Consider the following 23,083-nt stretch of genomic DNA (forward strand, 5'->3'; position numbering starts at 1 on the left):
GAGGAACTTAATATTGCTATAGTTTAGTTTTCTTAGAACTTCTTAGACATAACATAAATATAAATAACTGAATTTGAGTGTGTTTCTGCACAAGAGCTGGTTTTCAGTTTCTCTCTTATGTACCCTGAACAAGAAAACACACAAGTCACCCCAAAGATAGATGGAACACCATCTTCTTATATTTTAAGAGGAATTAACGATAATTTATCAACAAATTGCACCATTTCACACATTAAAGTGAAATCTCCTTTCATTTCCCTGCTAATACATAGAGAATAAAAAATATAAGTACTGTACACAAACATTGCTTAAAAATTACAAGAGGGATTACCAGGAAATGGATTTTGATACAGGTTTGTAACCAAGCAATCATCACTGACAGGACAGTTTACTCTGACATCTCCTACATGGCATATTGTAGTTCCAGGGATACCATCATAACAATTTTCAAAACATGCAGTAAGAAGCTCTACTATGTGTCGATAGTAAGATTCAGGCAAAGGAGGCAATCTGAGGGTTAAAGGCAGCTGTGGAGTCTAAGTAAGGCTTAATATTCCAATTTTGTCTAAATCTATTGTTTATTTGAGAATAAGCAAAACAAGTCAAAATAAATTAGTTATGGTCAGATTTTAAAGACAAAAAATAATATTTAAATTCTCATTATCTAATGCCCTGATCCAATTCACAATCCAACTCAATAAAAATGCAAATGTTTGTGAATGTAGTAAGAAATACTACCAATAGAAATAGTTTGTGAACACACAAACTATTTCTCTGGTTCTCATTAGATTTTTTTTAAGAGATGGTATTTTCCATGAATTGCACACATCTGTGTCAATAAAGAACTCTTACACAAAGATGTACCCTATTAAAGAGTAAATGTACAAGGGCCTCATATTGGAGGTTCAATCACATACAAGATTATGCACTTCTGTTTCAGAGGCGTACAGTGTTTAGGTTCGTCCTGCGTCATGTCTCTATAAAAGGAAAGTTCCCATAAAATATGAGTCATGTTAAGATTTTAAAGTCAACAAAAGCTACATTTGTATGCAGGACAACAGTCTGTATAAAATAGACCTCATTTTAAATAATAAGATATCATCTTAAAAAGTTGCACTGAGTATTTTTATATGCAAGATAAATATAACACAATTTGTTGTCATTCATATTCAGTAGCCCTTACAGCTGCAACATGAGGCACTTGGCTGTTGAATCAGGACATATCACACATCAAGTTTAAGCCAAAGATGTTTTTTTTTTTTGTTTTTTTTTTTTCACATGTTCTTTACACCACATGGGTCGCTTCATGCACTTGCTCATTTAACTTCTTTAATTCAGACTTGTTAATAGTTGACTAACATATGTTATTTTCTTTTCACGTTCACAGGCTGCATATAAGGAACAAGACTAAGTCTCTTATAAAGTGCTGGACTTAAAGTGGACCAATCATCAATAATCATGTTGGCACTAAAGGAGAACAGAGTCCGGAAAAAAGAAGAAAAAAAAAGTGCCTCTTCTAAGAAAATGACTCCATCATATCAGGGAAGGTGTCTGAAGATGATTCCAGTGATGTTAACAAATGAAAAACATGTGTGTGAGAGAGGGATCTTCAAGGAATGATGGTTAAATGTAACCTGTAAATCTTACAAAATGTAGGATTTGAATAATATATGCAAAAGTACTGTCATAGTTTCTTTGGCAGTATAGCCCCACTGTGTCTACAAGAACACCGAGATTAGTTGAGGAGCTCTTAACGTCTGCGAGGTCCTTGTATAGTAAGTTCAAATAGTGGGCTGGTAAACCCGTTCCTCCAGCCTCACCTGCCGTATTTAAGGCTACTGGTGATAGATGAATTGTTTTAATAGATCAAAAGTCGTGTCAGTGATGGCTTAGCAAGGACCAGCAGAGTCAAGCAGGGGGTGGCCGCAGGGTCTCCTGTAACGATTGGACTGCAGGTAAGGACAGCAGGCCTCTGCCTAAACTTCCTCCGGCACGATAGCAGGCATATCCCAGCACTCCCATTAAGACGCCCTTAAAGATGGTGCGTAACACCCAGCCAAAACGCGAGGGGGGCGCCACACTGGAAAAGACACAGGCAAGCACAGCAGTTGTATTACAAAGTCAAAAACAATAACAGAACATCCACCAATTACTAAATATTAATAGTAACCAAAAAAAAAAGAAAGCCCACCTCATGATTTCATCGATGTTGAGCTGCTTCTCCCAGTTTCGTTCAATGCCAGGGACATGACCCATGCCTACGACCCCGACCACTACAGCAGGCACTTCTGCAGAAACAATATCAAATATTCCCTTTAAATATATAGTCTACAACCTGAAATTCCTTACATTCATAATCACTTATAGATATGATGTACCTCTTGTGGAATGGAGGAAAACCACAAGTTAAAAAAAGAAAAAAAAAAGAGAAAAAAAAGAAGCCTGTTACAAGACTAAAAACCATGTTGTACCGAACTGTAGAGTTAAGACTCTAAAAAGGTTTTTTCTAAAAATCATACAATTTTTATTCAGGGTCTTTTTTTTTTATTGCATTTTGGGCAGTGTGTGACCCTGAGCCAGCTGCATATGGTCTACATCACTTGGTGGACTGAGCCAACATGGCATTGCCAAGGTTAGAGGACAGGGCAACCTACTTTGGGAAACAAAGAGGAGTTATTTATCAGTGGATGCTTTTAGATTGATTTTGAGCAGAAACACAGCTTCAGTGTTTCCATCTGGTACATTTACAAACTTTCATCAGAAACAGCTAGGATTAATGGCTACACCAGTACCAGAGTTTACAGAGCCAGACTGAGTCTCCTGTGACGCTGCCATGTTCACTCTGAGGTGCACTGCAGCAGGACACGCCCACAACCGGAGCAGAAGTGCCACAATAATGTGAACAGGAAATCTTACAATTTGTAATTTACAATTAAAGCAGGCAACATCACCCAGAGTTCCAGTTTTGACTTCCTTCTTTACAATACAAATCTAATTTCAAGTAACATAAAACATACTCAGCAAGAATTAAGAAATATTCACTTTAAATTGTCCATTTATTTTCTTGTTTCTTGGTCTCAATTTATTCATGGCCCTAGAGTGCTGGAGCAAGTCTGCTTTAAGTAATTTGATTTAGAATTCAACATTTATTTATTTTTTCCAAACTCTTGAACAGCTACCAGATCTAAACTGTTAATTAAATCACTTGTAAAGTAAAAATATCTTGATCCAGGTAATTTCAATGACAGCGAGTACATTTTATCTAGAATTTAGTGTTTTCCCTTGTACTTCAGCTGGTGTTGATTTTGAAACCTTACTTCAGATATTTGTCAACTGCCTTCATGTTTGGCCGTGTATTTAATTGCTTTAATTTCTGTGATGTAAAGCCCATAATTCTTTTTTTATTCCTCCTTTAACAAAATCTAAAATGTGTTCTAAATGGTAGATTGTAACGTTACATTTCTGAGAAAACTATAAATTATTATATTAACAGACATTTCTGTACAATAATTACAGATTTTGTGTATACATTTTAAAACAAAAATGCAAAATCGGGGTAAAACATTTTGTTTCTACATAACCAAGCTAAAACAAGAAAAAAACATAAAAAAGGCTGTGAAAAATGTGACGCTGCATTTCCTTGAACACCAAGTTGTTAAAACCACAATGTCATTGCTGTTCAGTGGATTACGAAACAATTTAGCCCAAAAAAAACAGGCATATGATTACAGCTATGCACAGAAAAAAAAAGAAAATAATCAAAAGTAGCTACATTTAAATCATTTAATGTTAAATTCTTTTGGCTAAACGTTATTTTATATAGACTGTAAATGTGAATGAAGATTCTCCAATAAATGTGATATACAACCACATCAGGAAGCAAAATATGGGGCCACATATACTGTATACACAAGAAGAAACCAAAAACAAGCTATACGTGCAGTTATGTGCAGTTTATCAATAAGTTACGCACTCTGGGCATCATGAGGAGCCTCCACACAGCGTGTGGCCTGGCGGAGCGTGTGCGTGAGGTAGATGTCTCTTTCAGCCACAATGGTCTGGTGGAGAGCAGGAAACTCGCCGATCATCTCTGACATGGTTTGTTCCAGGAGGTCTTTCTGTTTGCACTTCTCTACGTCCTCTTTACTGAAACATGACACATCAATTATCAGAGTCAGCCCGATGGTATGTTGAGTAGAGGAGAAGTTTTTCTTCCGTTCACATGCACTATTTTAGCTATGACACTGTACAAATAAGAACCATAAGAAAAGACAACAATATTGTGACAAAAATCTTTAAATTCTGATAAATATGCATCGATTTTTAGATTATGCTACTGTTTAAATCTTTTTGTTTGCTAAATAAGACTAAGTGAAGACAAGCAGTATGGAATTGATAGTAGAAGACATAAACCTTGAGAAGTAATAATCACTAACTGCATTTTAAAACAAATAAGCACTAGGGATGGGCAGTATGGACTAAAAAATGTATCACGATCATTTCTGGCATTTATCCCGATAACGATAAAAATGACGATAAAAAAATACCAATTCAACTCCATCTTTTTAACTACAAATCTATCATCACATTCAGTCTTTGGAGCCCCCAAAACACTGCTCTAAAAGAATACTAAATACTACTAAACTACACCAATTAAATTGAATTAATAAAAACCAATTAAATGAGTCCACCTGTACTGCAAAACTGTAATGACTCGAGCTCCTCGCTCTCAGATCCGCCATGTTTCATGTTTGTTACACATAAACTTCATCAATGGGAATTTATCCTTCTTTCTTTCTTTCTTTCTTTCTTTCTTTCTTTCTTTCTTTCTTTCTTTCATTTTTACCGCGAGATGACAAATTCTTACTGTGGGGAATTTTTTGGACGGTTTATCGTGAACGGTAAAATATCGCCCATCCCTAATAAGCACTAACTTTTTTTCTGATTATCGTTTGGTGAAAATGTATCAAATTTTTGTTTCACAGTTGCGACTCAGGTAACAAGCCTAAAAATATTTTAGGGTATCTGAACAGTCTGCAAAATAGACTTTAAAAACATGCTGTCTGGTAACACATACAATGTTGAATCATTCAATCCAGTTTGCTGCATCTTTGTTCCACAATTTTCACAATACTGAAATGTAATGAAGCAGTGCAGTTACAGTAAAGAACCGTCCACACCAATAACAATAATGATGTGAGCAAACGTACTAGTGAGCAATAACTGTGAACTGTGTAGACGAGCACATGCTACGAAGCCCAGCTGTACCTGGGCCTCATAATGAGACAAGGAGTTCAGAAAAGTTACTAATCCTCTACTGTATGATGCTTGCTTTCTAAGGACGATTTATATTCATATATAACCTTATAAGTCATCAGTTTGATGATATCCTGGTAAGTGTCACAGGAAACATCAGAAACTGCCCCAGTGCCAAACACCCCTCGGCAGTGTGAATCAGGTCATTTAACGTACTTTTATTTCTTAGGGCTAGTCATTTGAAGATTTATTGTGACCCATTATGATGGTATGAATTTGGAATTACCCAGTTGTTTTTTTTTTAAATGTTGAGGAGACATGAATGATGTCAATGTGGGGCCCCAGCATTTTGGAGTCAAGTTGAAAATTAAAAAAATATTTTCCATCTTAATCTGCAGAGCTAAACAGTAGTGATTAAAACAGAGTGTTATGACATCGTGATAAAAGTCAACTCGGTGAGCTCATACCTGATTGGATCTGATAGAAAGCAAAGACCCCAGGCCAAGCGGGCCTTCTGCCACAGACTGAGAGCAGCTATGGTCCTCTTGAACGTCACAGGGATTGGCCTGTCCCCAAGGTGAAATTTACAGAACGGTACCTGTCCAGCCTGAGTGGAAAGATAAATTAGGGGGGGAAAAGTAACACAACCATACCAAATGAAAATAAAGTGCCTTTGCTTTTGTGTGGATTACTTACCTCTTTAAAGGCCTCTCTAAACTCTCCTCCAGGTGCCATTCCCAATTGCTCTGTGATGTGAGCTGAAACTTTCAGCAGGAGAATCTGCATCAGGCCAGACATCAAGCCATTCTGACAAACAGGGAGAATAAAAACAAGGCTGTAATTACATGATGTTGTAAAACTACTGGGTGTCGTATTCAAGCAGGAAACCGCCTCAGTTGAAAACACACCCAAAACCAGAGAAATCTAACCTGGAGCTCTCAAAGAAGCTTGTTGTTTCAGAGAGACTGCACTTTGTGCCAAATGGTGGATACATAACAGTGAACAGGCTAACAAACAACTAGCAGTATAGAAGACAGTGCACAACATACTGAAAATGTTTTGTTATTGCAATAACCAGATAGCAAAAGAATATTTGGACACCAACAATAGAAGTCTATTACAATATACACCTTTTGACCGTATTCAAGTGAAAGCTTTACAGACATATATAACTGACGGATACTGAAATTATGGGAATCTGAGAAATGTACAAAATGGTAGTATACTGGCTTATCTGCTTTTATAAAAATCTTTCACAAAACTGACTAATCACCAGGTGAAATAACTCAACTCTTTTCTCTCTTCCTTCCTGTATGGTTTGTGTTTTACTACTATCCCAGTAATTCCAAACACATCTTTTATATAACTGGACAGTAAAAGTGCATTCGTTTTTTCCCACTGCTGCAGTGGACTTTAATGTTTCATGCATCCAAAAATAATGTGTTTCCTTTCCTTGAACACTAGGAGCCACAGTCTATATATTGAAGAAAGGTACGGCTTTAGAGTAACTACATTAAGCTGGCACTAAACACCTAATACTTCCTGTATCAAACTGAAATTCATTCTAAATTTAATTGGGTCAAAGACTTCTCTGTTCTCAGCAAGACTTTCACTGTCAAAAATGTGTATGAACACCATGAACAACAGCAAAAGATCTGATACAAAGTGATTTAGAGACAAATATAAGCATGTTGTTGTACATAACTGACAAATTATAGGACAATATGTGATGAAAACATCAAAATGAGCTCAAAAATGAGTGAGATGAAAGTGAAAAGTAATGAAATAATATTTGTATATCTAACTGCAACACATAGTTTTCTTCTTTCATTTCTAACTCCCTTCCCTGCCCAGCCTGTATTTGGAGGTCAAGTATTTGGTTGTGAAACTCCAGCCTGATTCAGCATAAGAAACTTGTTTTAACTGAAACCCAATTTATCCAAAAGGAAATAAAACATCACATTTCTAAATCTTCGAAACAGTAAATTGGTTTGTGATGCTGTGGTATACTACAAAATAAGGTATGTCTAATATTTAAATTTGAGTATTTAACTCTCTAAAAGTAAACTACATACTGTGACACTTCTTAAAAATACTTCTTAATAAATATGCAGATTCTCTGTCATAAAGGTATTCCTAAGATCATAACAGAAGACGACTCTTGAATCTCTTTTCTTGGCGCTTATACACTAGTACGTACTCAGCCCGACTCGACTCGCCCTCGTTTCTTTTCAATACCCAGATGAGAAGTAGGAGGGTTGGAGCGAAGCTGCTGTGACGTATTTGATTGTGTGATCTAAACGAAGAAAACAACAACACTAAAAATGTAGAAGATGGAGTAGATGATATATGTGCTGCTGCTGGGTCTGTGATTTGTGTTCGATATCAAGTAAAAAAAATGACAACAAACAAACAAACAAAAAAAGAAGTGTCGCCGCTTGAAGCGGCGACACTCTGTCTCGGCGCTGCTGAAAAGTGAGCTGGAGCCTCGAGCAGCTATGAAGAGACAAAGCTCCTGGTAGATCTGGTTGTTCCTTATCGCCCGTCTAGATCCCTTTTTAATTCTCTCCTCAGCACCAGGTTTATGAACATCTGCACCTCAGAGTTGGATTACGAAACAGACTGTTGCGCTGGTCGAATAAAATGAACAAGAAGCTACGAGTCGCTCTTTCGCTGATTTCCGCCTCCTGACTCAGACGTCTGAGGGCCCAGCCCCCCAACAAATCGGTGGTGTGTAGTGTGATGACGTCAGATACAGCCAGACTCAGCCGCTTAAAACCTAGGCAGAGTAGTTACAGAAAAAGTATCTACCCTGCACGGTTAGACCCCTAGTGGGAAAGCGCAAAACCAAGGCAAGGCGAGTCGAGTCGGGCTGAGTAGGTACTAGTGTAAAAGTGCCATTGGTCTAGTTTCCACCTTTTCAAACTCTTAATTTCGCTGTCATGGTAATTCAGGAGAGATTCAACTAAGGATGCCTTATAAATGGAAGGTTGTGTGTTCAAACATCATTTGGAAAGTCAAATTGCTTCTGCAAAACCCTTTTCAAAAAGGTTTTAAGTTTCATAAACTTAAGACGATGTAGTTAAAATCAACTAAATTTGTAAATGCAGAGCACACTGAACGCTCTGACACTCAATCCTTCTTTTCCTTCATGTATAGGAGGGAATGTGCATGACGTCACAGATGCGACTTGACAGCGGGTTACGCCCACTGAAAGGCAGAAAGACTTGAGTGGCAGCGTAGACTTTCAGTTTGAGCAACTCGAAAACATCTAAAATGGGAAAGAGTTGTTGTGCGATCGACTGTTCTCATAGATTTAGCAAGAAATCGGAATTATCGTTTTACAGACTGCCGAAAAATAAGCTTAAGAGAGACAAATGGCTGCAATTCGCAGAAACAACTGGATTCCAGCCACCGAAATGTGGATTTGCGGTTCCCATTTTGTATCAAGTAATGTTGGATTTTTGGGTAACTAACGTTAAACGGTCAAATCATAAAGTTCGGTGTCCTCATCCCTTTAATTTCGCCAACAAATCCTACATTGAAGTAGGACCAAGCGTCAAGACTTTTGTATGCCTTCAAGCTTTGCTTCGTGTATTTCCCCGGCGTAGAAATTAAGTACATATAAATATCAGGAAACTCGATTCGTGACCAAATATTAATGTCCATGGACCATTGGTTCTTGGGGTAACCGTACGAGTCACTGTCAAGTCCAACTGCCTTTAATTTAAGCCGATAATCAGCTGTTATCCTGTCTTTTCCACAGTTTCCCCGACTAGTTGCAGCCATTTTTGCCACTCAGTGCGAGTAAGGGGGCGTGGTCCAGTGGGGAAGTGACGTCAATGCATACCCTCTATTGGTAGTATTTTTTACTACATTAATAATTTATCCATGTTAAGTATTACAGTCTGTTTCAGATAATAGGATCTTTGCTTTTGTTTCATTGTGACCTTTTCAACCTCTTCCCATTTTTCCCTCTGCCTCTTTGCTTCCCCATTTCATTTCCTCTTGCTGTTTTTCCCCCATACGACCACAGCTGTTATTTCCCATCATCCTGAAAGCCTTACCTGTTTGATGGCTTGCTGCACCTTGTCCAGGTTTATGTCTTTGGCTTCCCTTAACAGCGTATTCTCGTCCATCCTCAACATCGACACCCTGTACTGGCACAGCTCCACCACTACTACGTCTGGCTGTACAGCGCGGATCATCTGAGGGGCAGAGGAAGATGATGTGAGGGATAAAAGGCAGAGACAGAAAACAAGACCATAGGAATGTAAGGAAGGGACAAATGGCAAACATGATTTGAGGAAAGACGTGAGGACAGATACATTTAAGGTGAATGAGAGAAGATACAACCACACGACCATGAACAAGAAAATTGGCAACAGAATTACTCTTTATGCAGACACACCATGTTGTAATTGCTTGTGCTATGTTAGCAAATGACATTATCTTACTGACCACTCACTGCAAATTACATTTCAAGAAGGTGTTAACAGCTTTCCACACTGCAGACTTGTTTGTTTTTTTTTTTTTTTTTTTTTACTTCTTCTACAGCTCACTAGCTCACCGTGGCCACATCCTTTTTGCTGCTGTCACTGAAATGAGCAGTGCCCACCAGGTACAGGACACTGCCATCAGGGGCAGTGAGACGAGTGGCCGTCTCTGGAAGCTCCGGGTTCGACTGGCGCCGCTGGGCTCGCAATTGCCAAAGCATCTCAATTGCTTCACCGTCCCCTGCACAGAAGGAGAAAAGACACTTTAACAATAAAAACAATCCTGTCTGAAATTCATTCTATAATCATAAGAAACACGTTAAAGTTTGAGTTTTTTGAGCAAATTTTCAAAGTGTATGGACTATAATTGTAGAAATTAATAACTCTTTAAAAAAAAAGGCACTAACAATGACAGCAGTAACAAATACACCGGCAAGTCTATTTACATCAGGAATAGCAGCATTCATAAGGTCTGACACATTACTATTTGAAAACAACAGAACACTGCTTAAGGGAGTAGTGCCACATGATAATAAAAGCACTATGCAAATTTTTAGAGAAAGACGTTTGTAATAATAAAGAAAGGACATATGTACTTTTATTTTGTCAATTCAAATAATTAGACATGCTTTTCTTGTTGCTGTTGCTACAGTCAGTTATGGAATAAAACGTGAGAGTTAAAAACAAACCTCTAAAAAAACTAAATGCACTGGATATATTGAGCGACATAAAACAAGAGGGTGCAACTGGAAGGAAATGCAAAATAATAGGGATTATTTTTACTATTTTCACTGATGAAGAGAATCCCAAATCTCTGTCAGTATAGTCCCCTACAAAAATTCATGAAGAATAATCAAAGATCTGTTGCACTTAACTGCCAGATTCATGCACTATTCAGTTTTAAAATGAACCATGATTGTCTTTACTTAAATATTCACTTCCCTGTTTTATAAAAGTAAATTATAACATGTGTCTGAAAGAATCAAAATAATCAACAGATCAGGTGAAAAATTAAAGCAAGAGTTTACCAAGACCTGGAGGTATACAGGGATGCCCCTCCACTGACGGATCCTCTGATGGTCCCACTGACTCATCCTGAGAGGAATCAAAACAGCAAACGGAATTAAACAATGCAAGCATGTTGACTTCTGTGAAGATTAATAAATTACTCCCATGCAAGAACAGACATTTTAAAGAAGTTGGAGTAACTAACTATTGTGGTTGTGAAAGAATTTAAGCAGCTTGGTAAAAACACAATATGTTTTAGCTTAATTACGTCAAAAAATACTTTCTCATAACACAAACAAATGAATATCTGTTGTTCCTCACCCCTGGATTGCTGTCTCCCTCCATGTTTACAGGAGTGAAAACTGCAAGAGACAAGAGAGCAGAGTGAGAGCTGGTCCACAAACACCGACCAGTGGTGCGTTCACTGACACTCCGAACAGTGTTGCATTCACCGACACACCGAACAGTGGTGCGTTCACTGACACGCCGACCAGGCGTGTGTTAACTCCGAACCATAGACATATACGTAGACGCCCCATCCAGCGCTGCTGCGATACGTCAACGTCGTCGCCATATTGGATGTGGCAAGACTGCGCTGTAAACTAATACAAGTAAATTGACTTATTTTCATAAAGCGCCTTTCTACAAAGAAATTTACGTTTTACGTCTCATTTATTCATTTACAAACGCACTAATATATTTGGCAAACAGTTAGACACCAAATATAATATATTTAATTTTCTCAGTTGGCAAAAATAAGAACTTGATTGATCCCACATAGGAGAAATTCATGTTATATCAGCTATAGAGAACAAGGTAGTGCCGAAAAACAATATATATCCCCCTCACAAAAATAAGAAAAATAGAGAAACATATTTTCTCAACAAAACAAATTTAAAATTTTTCAAATAACAAAATAACATATTTGAAAAAAAATTTCAGACAATAAAATAACATTTTAACCATTTTTCAGACAATAAAAAACTGAAAAACTCTGAAAAATGGTTCAAATATGTTATTTTGTTACTTGAAAATTTTTAAATATGTTTATGTAAAATATGCTTTGTTGATTAGAAAATATGTCTATAGCTGATATAACATGAATTACTCCTATGCGGGATCAATAAAGTTCTTATTTTTGCCATCTGAGAAAATTAAATATATTATATTTGGTGCCTTACTGTTCCCCAAGTATATTAGTGCGTGTGTGAATTAATAAATGAGACGTAAAACGTACATTTCTTTGTAGAAAGGTGCTATATGAAAATACATTTAAATTTAAAATTTAATTGTATTAGTTTACAGTGCAGTCTTGCCACATCCAATATGGCGGCGTCGTTGACGTATCACAGCAGCTCCATGGAAGGAGGAGGAGACATGTCTATGCTCCGAACAGTGGTGCGTTCACTGACACACCGAACAGTGATGCGTTCACTGACACACCGACACTCACTGAGTGCTGACGTTGCTTTATAGCAGCAACAGCTGCTGGTCTGCATAAACGCAGGTTACAAAAAAAGGCAAGAATTATATTTTAATACTATTACTGTGGATAGTGTTCTATAGCACCGATTTATAGGGGCAAATCAAACATATAGTGTTATATCCGACCATGCCTTGGCATTTGGAGTGAGGATCAGGAAGCCTGGCAGCTCAGGAGAGACTGGTTGAGTTGGTGGAGGAAGGTGCAGAAACAGAAACTAGTTAAACGTTGTTTCCCTCCGTTAACAACTTCCTCAGCCCGGTTTAGCAGCTAAATACGGCAGATACTGTAACAGCTAACTCAGCTAATGTAGGCTGTCGACACCGATACAAAAAAAAAACATGTTTACTGAAAATTGTACAGTAAAACAAAATAATATAAAAACACACGACACCTTTATTTAACCGTAAACATATCAGAAATAAAAAACTGTCTAAAGATAAACATGTGTTACTTACAAAGCCAGCTCGTCTGTGTTGCACTGCTGTTTCCTAGTACACTACTACTGTTGAAACTCTGGCGCGGTGCATTCTGGGACATGTAGTCATTTCCACAAGGACGCGCGTTTTCATTTGGAAAAGAAATCTTTTATTTCCTTTTATTACACATTTGAACAGACCACAATCAAAATCTATGTTCTGTGTGTTCACTACCATTCAGAGAGATGTGTCTCTGAAACAATCTGTATGTGAAAATCAACACAGAATATGAGTTTTAAGCAGTTTCAACATGCCCTCACACTCACAAGTGCTACTAGTAATAAAGTGCTCCTGAATGTATTTAGTGTGCTTAAGTAATCTAACTAGGTTTTTTTTTTTTTATTAAATTATTTATTTATCTATTACACTTCCTTAATAGATGGATTATCAGCTAAACTTAAGGACTGAACTGGAAAAGTGTTGTTTCCCCTTTGTAAGCGGTGTTATGCAAAAGATAAGTAGCTTACCTGTAGGCTACTTAGGCCCTTTATAGCAGTATTAATGCTTTTTACAGAACCTGTGAAGCTGATGTTTACAGAAAGTAGACTGTCTTTATTGAGGTTCCTGCAGCCATGTGTAGCTGCATGAAATGCATATGGATAGGTTTTGGTAGGCACCCATTCCCTTGTTCACATACTTGTTTCTTGTGAAAAGGGACATCACAACTAAGAGTTTGGTTTCTGTTGAAAAATGCAACCACCCATTTCAACAAAATATTTCTCTGTGATTACATTTACAGATGACAAAAAAGTGTCAGACAAGCAGACAAGGAATAAGATTAGCCATCATATACCGGTAATAAAACCTTCACTGAGGAACAATTGAACAATTAACCATCAGCTCAATAATTTCACATTACAGCATATCCCAAATAAGCCAGCAAAACACAAAACGCTATCTATGTTAAGTCCAGCTTCATTCATCAAATTAGAACTATGTTGGCCTTAAAGAAGACCACACCAACATTCCTACCTCTTCCACTGATTTTAAATGATATCTTCTACCTTATTAGACATGTCTGAGTACGTCTCTGAGCAGTGGAACAGTTCAGTTTTGTCTGACAATGTGCTGGTTTACCTTTTATTAATGGCAAGCTCAAACAATTAAGTATCCAAAGCGATGGTGACTTGCTAATGATACGCCATGAATCATACTATATTCTAAACAACCCACAAACACTGAACAATACAGTGTCTATACATATATGGGGATCTGTGAAGTAATGCTCAAAGCTCATACATCATTAATGCCACAAATATACTGTGATCTTTTGCATATTTGCATTGTGCAAATCTCAATAACTGTATTGCGTGACTACCTTTCTACTTGGCTATTGGGATAAAGGGACAAAGCATTGTCATATGTTTAAAATATATTCTGCTTAAAGTCATAATACAATCCTCCTTGCAAATATGTACTTACAGGATGTCTGCCTTTTTTGTATTCAAAAGATCGCTCATTTCTCTCGCTCTCTCTCTCTCTCTCTCTCTCTCTCTCTCTCTCTCTCTCTCTCTCTCTCTCTCTCTCTCTCTCTCTCTCTCATGTCTTGCAGTACAGCTGTTTGAGCCTGTACTGCACTGTAGCACCCTGTTGAATTATATTGTGTTCATTGCTGGTTTCATTGGTGGGCGATCATCTGAGCACAGTCATCCTGAGACATGAGTGTGACATCATTTCCCACAGTTATACAATGGTCAGCACTAGCAAATACACATATTTCTTTTTAGCTGTTCTGAAACTTTCTTCTTCTTTTTTTTTTACAGCCAAAAGCTTTTCCATCTCATTTCTTCGATGTCCATTTCTGCTTGTCAGAATGCCCCAGTCACCCATCCCAGAGGTGTGTGAGTTAATTAAATGTGAGGAAGAAGTAGCTGTTGGTGGAAGGTGATTGTGATAGTGTCTTCTTCTGTTTCCAATTTAACATTCTCCAGCAGCAATGAGCTCTGCGGGTCTCTCAGCCAGCCTGTCCCTTCTGTTTTCTTCATCTTCTTCTTCCTCAAAAAGAGTATGACGTATGCTCAGAAGCTGGTGTGTGGGGGCTATGGTCAGAGGTGGCGGTTGAGGCTCAGATTTTTCCATCTGGGCAAGAGGCTCTGTTTGTGGAGGGGTGGACTTTGGACTGAGTGGATCCTCACTGGATGGAGGGTTTGGGCTCACACCATTTACATATGTGGTTGTAGGCAGAGTCACTGTAGCGAAGGCAGTGTTGGTAGATTCTGGAGAGCAAACCTTAGTTTCTGAGAATAAATGTGGGGAATGGAAGACAGAAAAAGACAGTCAACATCTAATATAAAAACTATACTGCCCATTGATAGTGCGAGGCTAAAGGTGATTGGCCACAATAGAAAAATATAAGCAATTAGGCTTTTTTATGTCCCATGTCTCCTTGTCTCCTCTTCTCTGTCTTTCTGTCTTTGACTTGTGTCACAGCTAAATGTTTTGAAGGATTATACTGGAATTTATTTGGATAATACTGAAAGAAAACAATGGGAATCTGTGTGGGAATCTTTGAAACGTTTGAATTCTTGGTTTGAAAAGTATTTTCAACTACTCACTCCTCCTGTTTGTCCTCAACTCCTCAGCTTTTTTCTGGTAGTAGACCAAAAGCAATTTAAAAAATATTATACAGAAAACAAACTTTTACTGGATGCAATGACATAAAAGAAAAACAAATGCCTTAAATAGTTATGTTTGAAAAAAAAAACACAATAAAAACAATGGATACCTGAAAAAAAACCTCCTCTCACATTTCCTGACATTTTCAACCCATATATGGTTTATAGTTTTAGAGCCTTTATCACTGCACAATTATGTAAGAACTTACACTGATGGCAGCTAAAGTTTATTTCACTACTGCTAGATAAGAAGATATAAAATGGCATGATAAATCAATCCACGATTTCAGGAAAACAGCCCTGAAATCCATATGTTCACAAATGTTGAATAAGTAATAAACTGAATGAAGCGCCTAAACAAGAAATTACATTCCTAAAGGTCCATTTTCTCAAGTATAGTTAATGTAAGTTAACGAGGCCTACCTGTAATTGCAGCAGACACATGAACAATTGTGTGTGTGCCCTCGAGATAAACTGTATCCATGTTGTGCTCAGAGGGGAGGGGAACTGTGGCTGGGGCTTCCACCTTAGGCTTACGGATCGTCAGCATGTACGGGTGGACGTCCAGTGAGAAGTTTCGTGTATGCTTTTTCTCCATTCCACCTATATCTGCAAAAACAAATGAGCAGTCTGACCTAAAAATAGGTAAAATATTACAAATTGATAATTTAAAGCAAAGTTAAATCTGCTGTTATCGGGTTGCAGAGGTAGAAGATACTTTCTGAATATTTTATAGTAAAGTGGCTGCTTATTCTCACTATCAACCCTCTTAGTGTATCTGTTTAATTTTTTACGCTGGTCCGTTAGTATGTACCAAGTTTATCAGAGCTATAGTTAACTGTGGTAAAAACTATAAGGTTAAAAAAGAATGACAGAAAAATTACTTATTCTTTCCCACAGTTGTCATTGTTGTCATGCGTGTCATTTATTTATTGTTGGTGTGTATGTAGTGTTTGAGATGAGAAATGTACTCCTATTGCAATTATATTGAGCAGCAGCTTTAGACATAACATGCATATTTTTATCTTCACGTGCCACACACTCAGAGTACCGTATACCTTTTGTAGAAGGATGTTGTGTGCCCTTGCTGTCCACAAGTGGTGCAATAAAGTTGTCACCCATTGTTTTGCGTCTGAGTGGTTTGGGTTTGTCAGGCTTGGTGTTATTTTCCAAACGCGTCAGCGTAAGTGGTTCCTTTACAGTAGATAAAGCACAAAACAAAACAAAAAACATGATAATATAGCTTTACAGTTAAAGTTGTTGTAAGCAAGAGTTAGAGCAACATTAATGTTATACATAAAGAGCTGTGTCCTCTGCCATTCAGACAGAGAGGCTCCTCAAGTGGAAGGACTTTAAATACTGTTCTTTAGTGAAAATGATCACTTTGTAAGTAATATAAAGGAGTGGAGGTGCTGAATTACAATTGGGTGTGTAGTGATCATTTTCAGGCTGCTGCCTTACCTTGAATGGCTGTGGAAGTGGGTTGGAGGATGGTATCCATTTAATCTTCTTTCTGGGCCGTTTGATGACTAGCGGCTCCCCGCCCATCTCTCCCACGCCGAGATCAGAAGGATCCAGGTTGGGGTCAATGGTCTGTATCCCAGAGTCCCTCACAGTGGGTGTAGCGTCATGGTTGGACTGTGCAAGTGCAGCCAGCAGCTGCCTGACCACATTGTCATACATGAGGTCACTCTCATTAGTGATGAAGTCTAGTCTGTTTAGTGACTTGATGTGGTCCCTGTTTTCATTGCAGAACATAGCCAGGATGTTGATGTCACAGAACTGAGACTTCTGCCAGCGCCGTCGTGTTTTAATTCCAACTTTATGCAGTTTGTCAAATACAAAGTTAGATTTACGCACCACAAACAAATGCAACAAGTTAAGCAAGATGATGAAGTTCATGGTGCAAAGCAGCGCTATATCGACTGCAGCCATTATGCGCTGTAGCTGCACAGCGGGCAGCTTACAGTTGACCCTGATCTTCAGCTCTGAATAGCTGCTGATATCTGGGGGCTCACCTAGAGCGCAGGTGAATTCATTCTGTCTTTGGCGGGCATAGTACGCACTCAGATAGGAAATGGGGATGGAACTAAGGCAGATGATAGCGAGGTGGCGTGCTAAGTAAATCTTAGCCAAAAAGTTGCTTTGGCCTCGTCTCTCCAGATATTTCTCAAATAGATTCTGTTCAGGGCTCTTCTCCTTCTCTGCGTTCTCTATTATCTCCCTCCTCTCTCGCTCAGTTATGCCAGGGCCTTTGGATTGGATCTGCTTCTCAATCTTCGGGGCCCGGCCCTCAGCCGCTCGATGATAGCAGTTATCAATCTCTTGAAGCAGGAAATTGAGCTCTGAAGTGAGCCGCGTTGAGGCAAGGAATTCCCAGCCCAAAGCAGGAACGTACATGACTCCTGCGAAGGCCAGCAGAGCATAGGGTAGGAACTTATGTTCAAAGAGTGAAGGCCAAAGGTGAGGCTCCACACCAGGAATAGCATCTCGAAGCTCTGTCCAGCAGTACCCTCTTGCATATAGTGCCTGGTCTCGGGTGAAGTTGTGAGGTGTATAACAGTATATGGATTCCTCTGGGGAAAATAGAGAAAAAAAATAATTAGGCAAATCAATTCATTGTGCATTCCAGTTAGCTGAACAGAACATACTGCAGCATCACATTTTAGGTGTTATTTTTACTCAGTGTTCCTGTCAGTAACAAGATTTTGCACATTTGCACAAAATTTGTACATTTGTCCAACTAAATTAAATTGAAATGAGCAGGGCTAAATAGAATGACTGGGACTCTGACTGTTGCGGCTTTGAGGAATGAAAAAAGAAAAAAACATTATACAGAGTAATTTTATGAGGCTTATGTAGCGGATGTAAATTAAGGACCATAACACTGCTTATTGAAGCAGTTTGGAAGAAGGCTCCAAATTGAGGCATTCTGTTGTTTTAATCAGTATTTTGTGTCGAGGGTGTGCAATATTATTCAATATGCTGAGAGGCTTGTGCAACATTTTTCTCTTTATAATCATCTATGGAGACTCAAGAGCACATACCAGCACAGAGTGAGTTTCCTTTATCATTTTGTTCAATTACTTTGAGTCACTAGCTGTTATACTGCTGTCCAACAGATTATTACAAGGAAAATGACACTTTCCTCCACAGATTTAAAGAAGATAGACATCTTGTTGCCCACATTGAAGAATCTAAGCTTCCTTAGAAAGTCATGTGAGTAGTTAATTGAAAGTGAAAGATGTAGTTAAGGTTCCTACAACAGTTCTCTGTGCTTGATCTTTTGTCCACAACTGACACCCCAGATTAGCAGAATAATTAGAATATTCCAGCAGATGACAGGAGTCCTATTTGCACTGGAGGTCTGAGAGAGAAGAGAAACAGTGGGAGTCCAGTTCCCTGTGATGCTATTGTGTTGCTGACCATATACTAAGAAATACAGCCCTTCAGTCTTCCCAGCTACAGTATGTCTGTGACAAAATCCTGATTACTCTTAAACTTCTCAAACGACACCTGAGGCATATAGTTTAGAATCTGTGCCAAAACCCTTAGTGAATGAAGGGGAAAGAAAAAAAAAAGCAAATTACCAAGGTCTGGGCAAGTGAAAGAAAATTCTGCAATAAATAAATTGCTCTCCTACCAATTGCTGTTGAGAATCAAGTGTATTTGGAGACTCCCACAATAGAGCATAGGACACTCACTCTCCAGAAAAACTCTCATACTCATAGCTGTATTTGCCCAGTTACAATAGGGTGAGTTTTCTACAGGACAGTTGAAAAGAAAAACTGCCTCTGAATAGTCTGCTGAGCATAGACAATTAACCCAGGATGTTGCTTTCAGAAAGCTGTGCTATGTTGAGAGAGTGAGCAAAGCGTGAACTTAGCTTGTCAGTGTAGATGTCCTTATGCTCAGCACCTCGCTCTCCCAGTGAGTAAAGTATTCTCCATTGAGAAGTTGACATAGTCTTTCACACTAAGTTGTGGCTCTGATGTCGCCTCCCTGTGGCTCACAGAGTGCATCCCAGTGGAGTCTTTAAAACATCCCTGCTGAGTTTCTTTAGCTGTCTATGACCACGGTTCTTACATTTACAGTCTGCCACTGAGCAATGGGTGTAAGGACACCCTTTCCTGACAGAAACAATGTCAGCCCTGTCCATCATGTGCAAATCTTGGCTGCAGTGAGTCACTTGTTCTATTTCTAATCTATTTTCTAATCAGATGAATCTGATGTCTGAATGTTAAATTACTTGTTTTAGCTACAAAGTATTTTTAAAACCAGCTGTGTATCTTTCTATGCTATTTGTCACAATGAGAATATGTGTAATGTTAAGAAATATTACAGTCATATTGAGCAAAGCACCCATCTTTGTGCTAATTTGTCTAAAAGTGTTAAATGATCTGAACACCCACACTGTTTTGCTGCCTAAGTTTTACACTGAGTCCCAGCTGGTTAAACGCCGCAGCGGAGTCTGACTCAGCAAAAAACTTGCATCTTCCCTTCCTTCTCTTTCATGCTGCCTTTCAGTCAAATCCCTCTTTCATTCTTCTTCCTACAATGTATTCTATCTTTTTCAGCTCTAAGCCACTTTCCTGAATCGCTAACGATTACCCTTTTACTTCTCTTTTTGCTCCTCCATTGGGCTGCTCTTCTTTCTACATATCTAATTTTCTTTTTAAATTGAATGATATTCCAATCTTGGGAGGATGACATAAAGGCACTACATGTGCAACGAAGGTTGTGTGTGATATTTATTTTTGTTGCTTTTTAAAGGGACAAAGTAGGGGTGATGTTAAGGATTTTTCAATGAACCCCATCTATTGGCCAAGCAACTCACCTGCAAAGTTCCTTGTGAAGACGAGGGTGACCAGCAGAATGGGGATGATGACGGTCCCTATAGTGACAACACGATCAAAGGGCAGCTCTAGTTTCAGCTGCACCAGGAAGCTAGCCAAGGCCCCACCCCTGTCATCCTGAGAGGATCCCGGCAGGATCAGCTCCTTCAGCTTCTCGCCTGCAAGAAGCGCCGTGGCCATGTCTAAATTCTGCTCAAGGATGTTCTGCATGCAGAACAAGGAAGATGCACCCTACAATACCCCTCTGGGATAGGGGCAAGACTGGATGCTTCTTGTTGTAGATAGGTACTCATCAAAACATTGTGAGGGATGCGTGACCAGCCTCAGTCCTGGTCACCATGGGTCTGTCCTCTTCAGAGCTTCTCTCATGCAGTTGTAAGCAGTCGATTCTTAAAAAAGGGTTGACATAATACTCAGAAGCACAACTCCTTCTCCACCTTGCTTGTCGGCATTTCAGTGTTTTGCTCCTTCTCCTCTGAGTTTGGCCTCAGTCCATGCACTCTTGTGTGTGGTTATTTGAAGAAAGAGCTGAGTTTAGGAGTTTATTGTACTTCCCAGGGAGAGTGATTATAGTTTGACGAGTTGTTACATGAGCTTAAGTGAGAAGACGCTCAGACAAGTCATTCCCTGAAAAGACAAATAATAATTTACGTACAGAATAATGAAAAGTTTGTACATTACAAAGGTACTTTAGTGAAAGATGTCCCTTTCTGTAACAGATGATTAGTGTATGTCAAAAGAGACATTACTTGACTTTATACTGCCTAATATTTTCTGTTTCCATTCATTATCGTGTAAATTACAATGGAATGGCCAAAGTCTATCAATAAATGCTCTTTGACAAGGGAAGTTTATTCAGCCCTTGATGTAGCAAGGACACAAAATGGCAAAGGTGTACTCTGGACAACAGTAACTTGAAACAGATTAAAAAGAAAATGTACACTGTTCATCACATCATTTTTTGGACACTGACTGTGCACAGGCCCCCCCCAGGATTGCTAGTGATAATTATCACCTGGGGATAGTATGTTAACAGAAAGATATTAGGTGACTCCAGGAACGTATTAGTCACATCAGTGTGATGTGTTGTTGTGTGTGTGTGTATTGAGAGCATGGGATCATACAAGTATGCATTATGCATACCATGATTGTGCAGGATGGCTCAGCGCCTGCTGTGTGCTACTTTCACATGAAGGTTATGTGAATGTCCTTTGTGGGGAGTGTGAATGCATCACCTCCTCCTATCAACAATTCTCATCCCCTTGCTCCACCTCTTCCTCTTTTCTTTCCTTCTCTTTCATTCCCTTTGCGTGGCTCTAAATTTCCCTCTCATTGCACAAAAAGCACAGCTCATCTATGAAATCCTTAAAAGTCAAATCCACTGTTCCAAAGCTGGAACATGTGCTTTAGATCCCATAGAGAGCAATCGCGGGACTGCGGTTTCATGAGTGAAAGGGGGCAATTAATGTACCGTAGTCAGCTTTAAAGTGCACAAGACGAGAGGAATCTGAAGAGAGGATTTCTTAGGAGCTTTTTTATAGAGCATAAATTAACATCAATGCTGATGTGAAATAATTGCCGTTCAACTGCACCTTAAAAAGGGAACAAGATGTTCCTCTTGAAATAAAATACATGTATAGATAATCCACTTTTTCCTACTAGTGGGAGACAATAAACTTTAGTTACATCATCCAAGACTGCCTCAATGAATATCAGAAGCAAGTAAAGTTTGCATAATTTAGATTTAAAGGAACAGGAACTCATTTTAGAGCTAAGTTGGAGTCTGCACTGCTGTCTGTGAGCTCCTGGCACTGCTCCAGCCTGACAGATTATACCCCTCAATTGGGCGAGGATACCAGTGTTTACACAGGGAATCCCACATTCTTTGGCCACTACGGCATCAAGCTTGGTCTTGACTACAACAAACAAACAAAAAACAGTGTTACACTTCAGAACTGAGGGGGAGGCACACCATGCATTTGTTCATCCGTTGTTAATTAAATAATCGGCGAGGACGAAAGAAGAACTTTTAGGAGGGATATGCCACTTGTTCTCTGACAATGAGGATGTAAATCTGATCAGATTTACTAACCATAGCAGTCCACTGATTCACAGATGTGAAATAACAGAACATGAAGTAGAACAACGCAATAAAGTCTCCTCTCTGTTTTCTAACTTCTGATTATGAGGTGATCCCAAGAAGGAACTGTGGAGGAACATTTCATTAAAAGATCACCATGTTCTAGTCAGGGCTGGCTGGGCTTCTTACTGGTGTTTCCTATGAGGTCCGTGAGCCCAGCCGGGACGCAGAGAGGATTGGCGAGCAGAAGGACGACACTGGAGCTGAGACATCACACCGGAGTGAAGTGCGGAGCAGCAGTTTCAGCACCGGAGCGGTGGACAGCTCCCGGTAGCAGCAGCGACGCTGCTCTACATCACTGGATCTACAGCGTGTGTGTGTGTGGGTGTGTGTGTGCACTGCTCTGACTGTGCATGAGAGAAGAGCGGACTTGGTGATGCTCAATACCCGCATCAGCTGTCTACCTGTATTCTCAAGCCCCAAAAACTGCAGGCACATTTAGTCCTTTTGGCGCGACCAAGGGAGCGTGTGCAGGCAGAGAGATGGAAATAAAATACACTCACCGTCTCGCGCTGCATCTTCCGGCACGGGAAGGGTTAATCTGCAGTGCGGGCAAGCCAAGCAGCTACAGCGTGTATCCGAGCATCACCGGTTTGTTCTGCCTTTCCCCCTCCAGCTCCCCTCCCTCAGAGCCTCCAGCCCTCTCCTCTTCCTCTCCTCTTCCTCTCCTCTCAGCTCCTCTCCCTCCCTGCCTCCTTCTCACAAACACGAGGAGAGATAACAAATTAAGATGCTGCGGCTCCTCATGTC

At 39.3% G+C, this 23,083-nt stretch overlaps 2 protein-coding genes across 4 annotated transcripts; both read right to left on the minus strand.

The window, feature by feature from the left end:
• Window positions 1-232: 232 nt before the first annotated feature.
• On the minus strand, window positions 233-12,749 carry trabd (TraB domain containing). Of its 2 annotated transcripts, none has more exons than XM_061721409.1 (10): window positions 12,702-12,749; window positions 11,082-11,122; window positions 10,787-10,847; window positions 9,827-9,993; window positions 9,324-9,464; window positions 5,953-6,063; window positions 5,724-5,863; window positions 3,974-4,146; window positions 2,192-2,288; window positions 233-2,080 (listed from the first exon to the last, which is right to left on the minus strand). In XM_061721409.1, the coding sequence occupies exons 2-10, from the start codon at window positions 11,103-11,105 to the stop codon at window positions 1,909-1,911; spliced, it is 1,086 nt and encodes a 361-aa protein (XP_061577393.1). In that variant the 5' UTR covers window positions 11,106-11,122; window positions 12,702-12,749; the 3' UTR covers window positions 233-1,908. The 2 variants fall into 2 exon arrangements, with proteins under 2 accessions (XP_061577393.1, XP_061577392.1); XM_061721408.1 differs by having other exon boundaries at window positions 10,781-10,847.
• A 93-nt stretch (window positions 12,750-12,842) lies between these two features.
• Window positions 12,843-22,918, minus strand: panx2 (pannexin 2). 2 transcript variants are annotated; one of them, XM_061721411.1, is made up of 7 exons: window positions 22,837-22,918; window positions 20,175-20,820; window positions 16,799-17,913; window positions 16,396-16,531; window positions 15,761-15,946; window positions 15,278-15,311; window positions 14,877-14,959 (listed from the first exon to the last, which is right to left on the minus strand). In XM_061721411.1, the coding sequence occupies exons 2-6, from the start codon at window positions 20,401-20,403 to the stop codon at window positions 15,301-15,303; spliced, it is 1,677 nt and encodes a 558-aa protein (XP_061577395.1). In that variant the 5' UTR covers window positions 20,404-20,820; window positions 22,837-22,918; the 3' UTR covers window positions 14,877-14,959; window positions 15,278-15,300. The 2 variants fall into 2 exon arrangements, with proteins under 2 accessions (XP_061577394.1, XP_061577395.1); XM_061721410.1 differs by lacking the exon at window positions 15,278-15,311 and having other exon boundaries at window positions 12,843-14,959.
• Between the last annotated feature and the right edge of the window lie 165 nt (window positions 22,919-23,083).

This window comes from Cololabis saira, chromosome 5, assembly GCF_033807715.1.
Source record: "Cololabis saira isolate AMF1-May2022 chromosome 5, fColSai1.1, whole genome shotgun sequence".
NCBI lineage: Eukaryota > Metazoa > Chordata > Actinopteri > Beloniformes > Belonidae > Cololabis > Cololabis saira.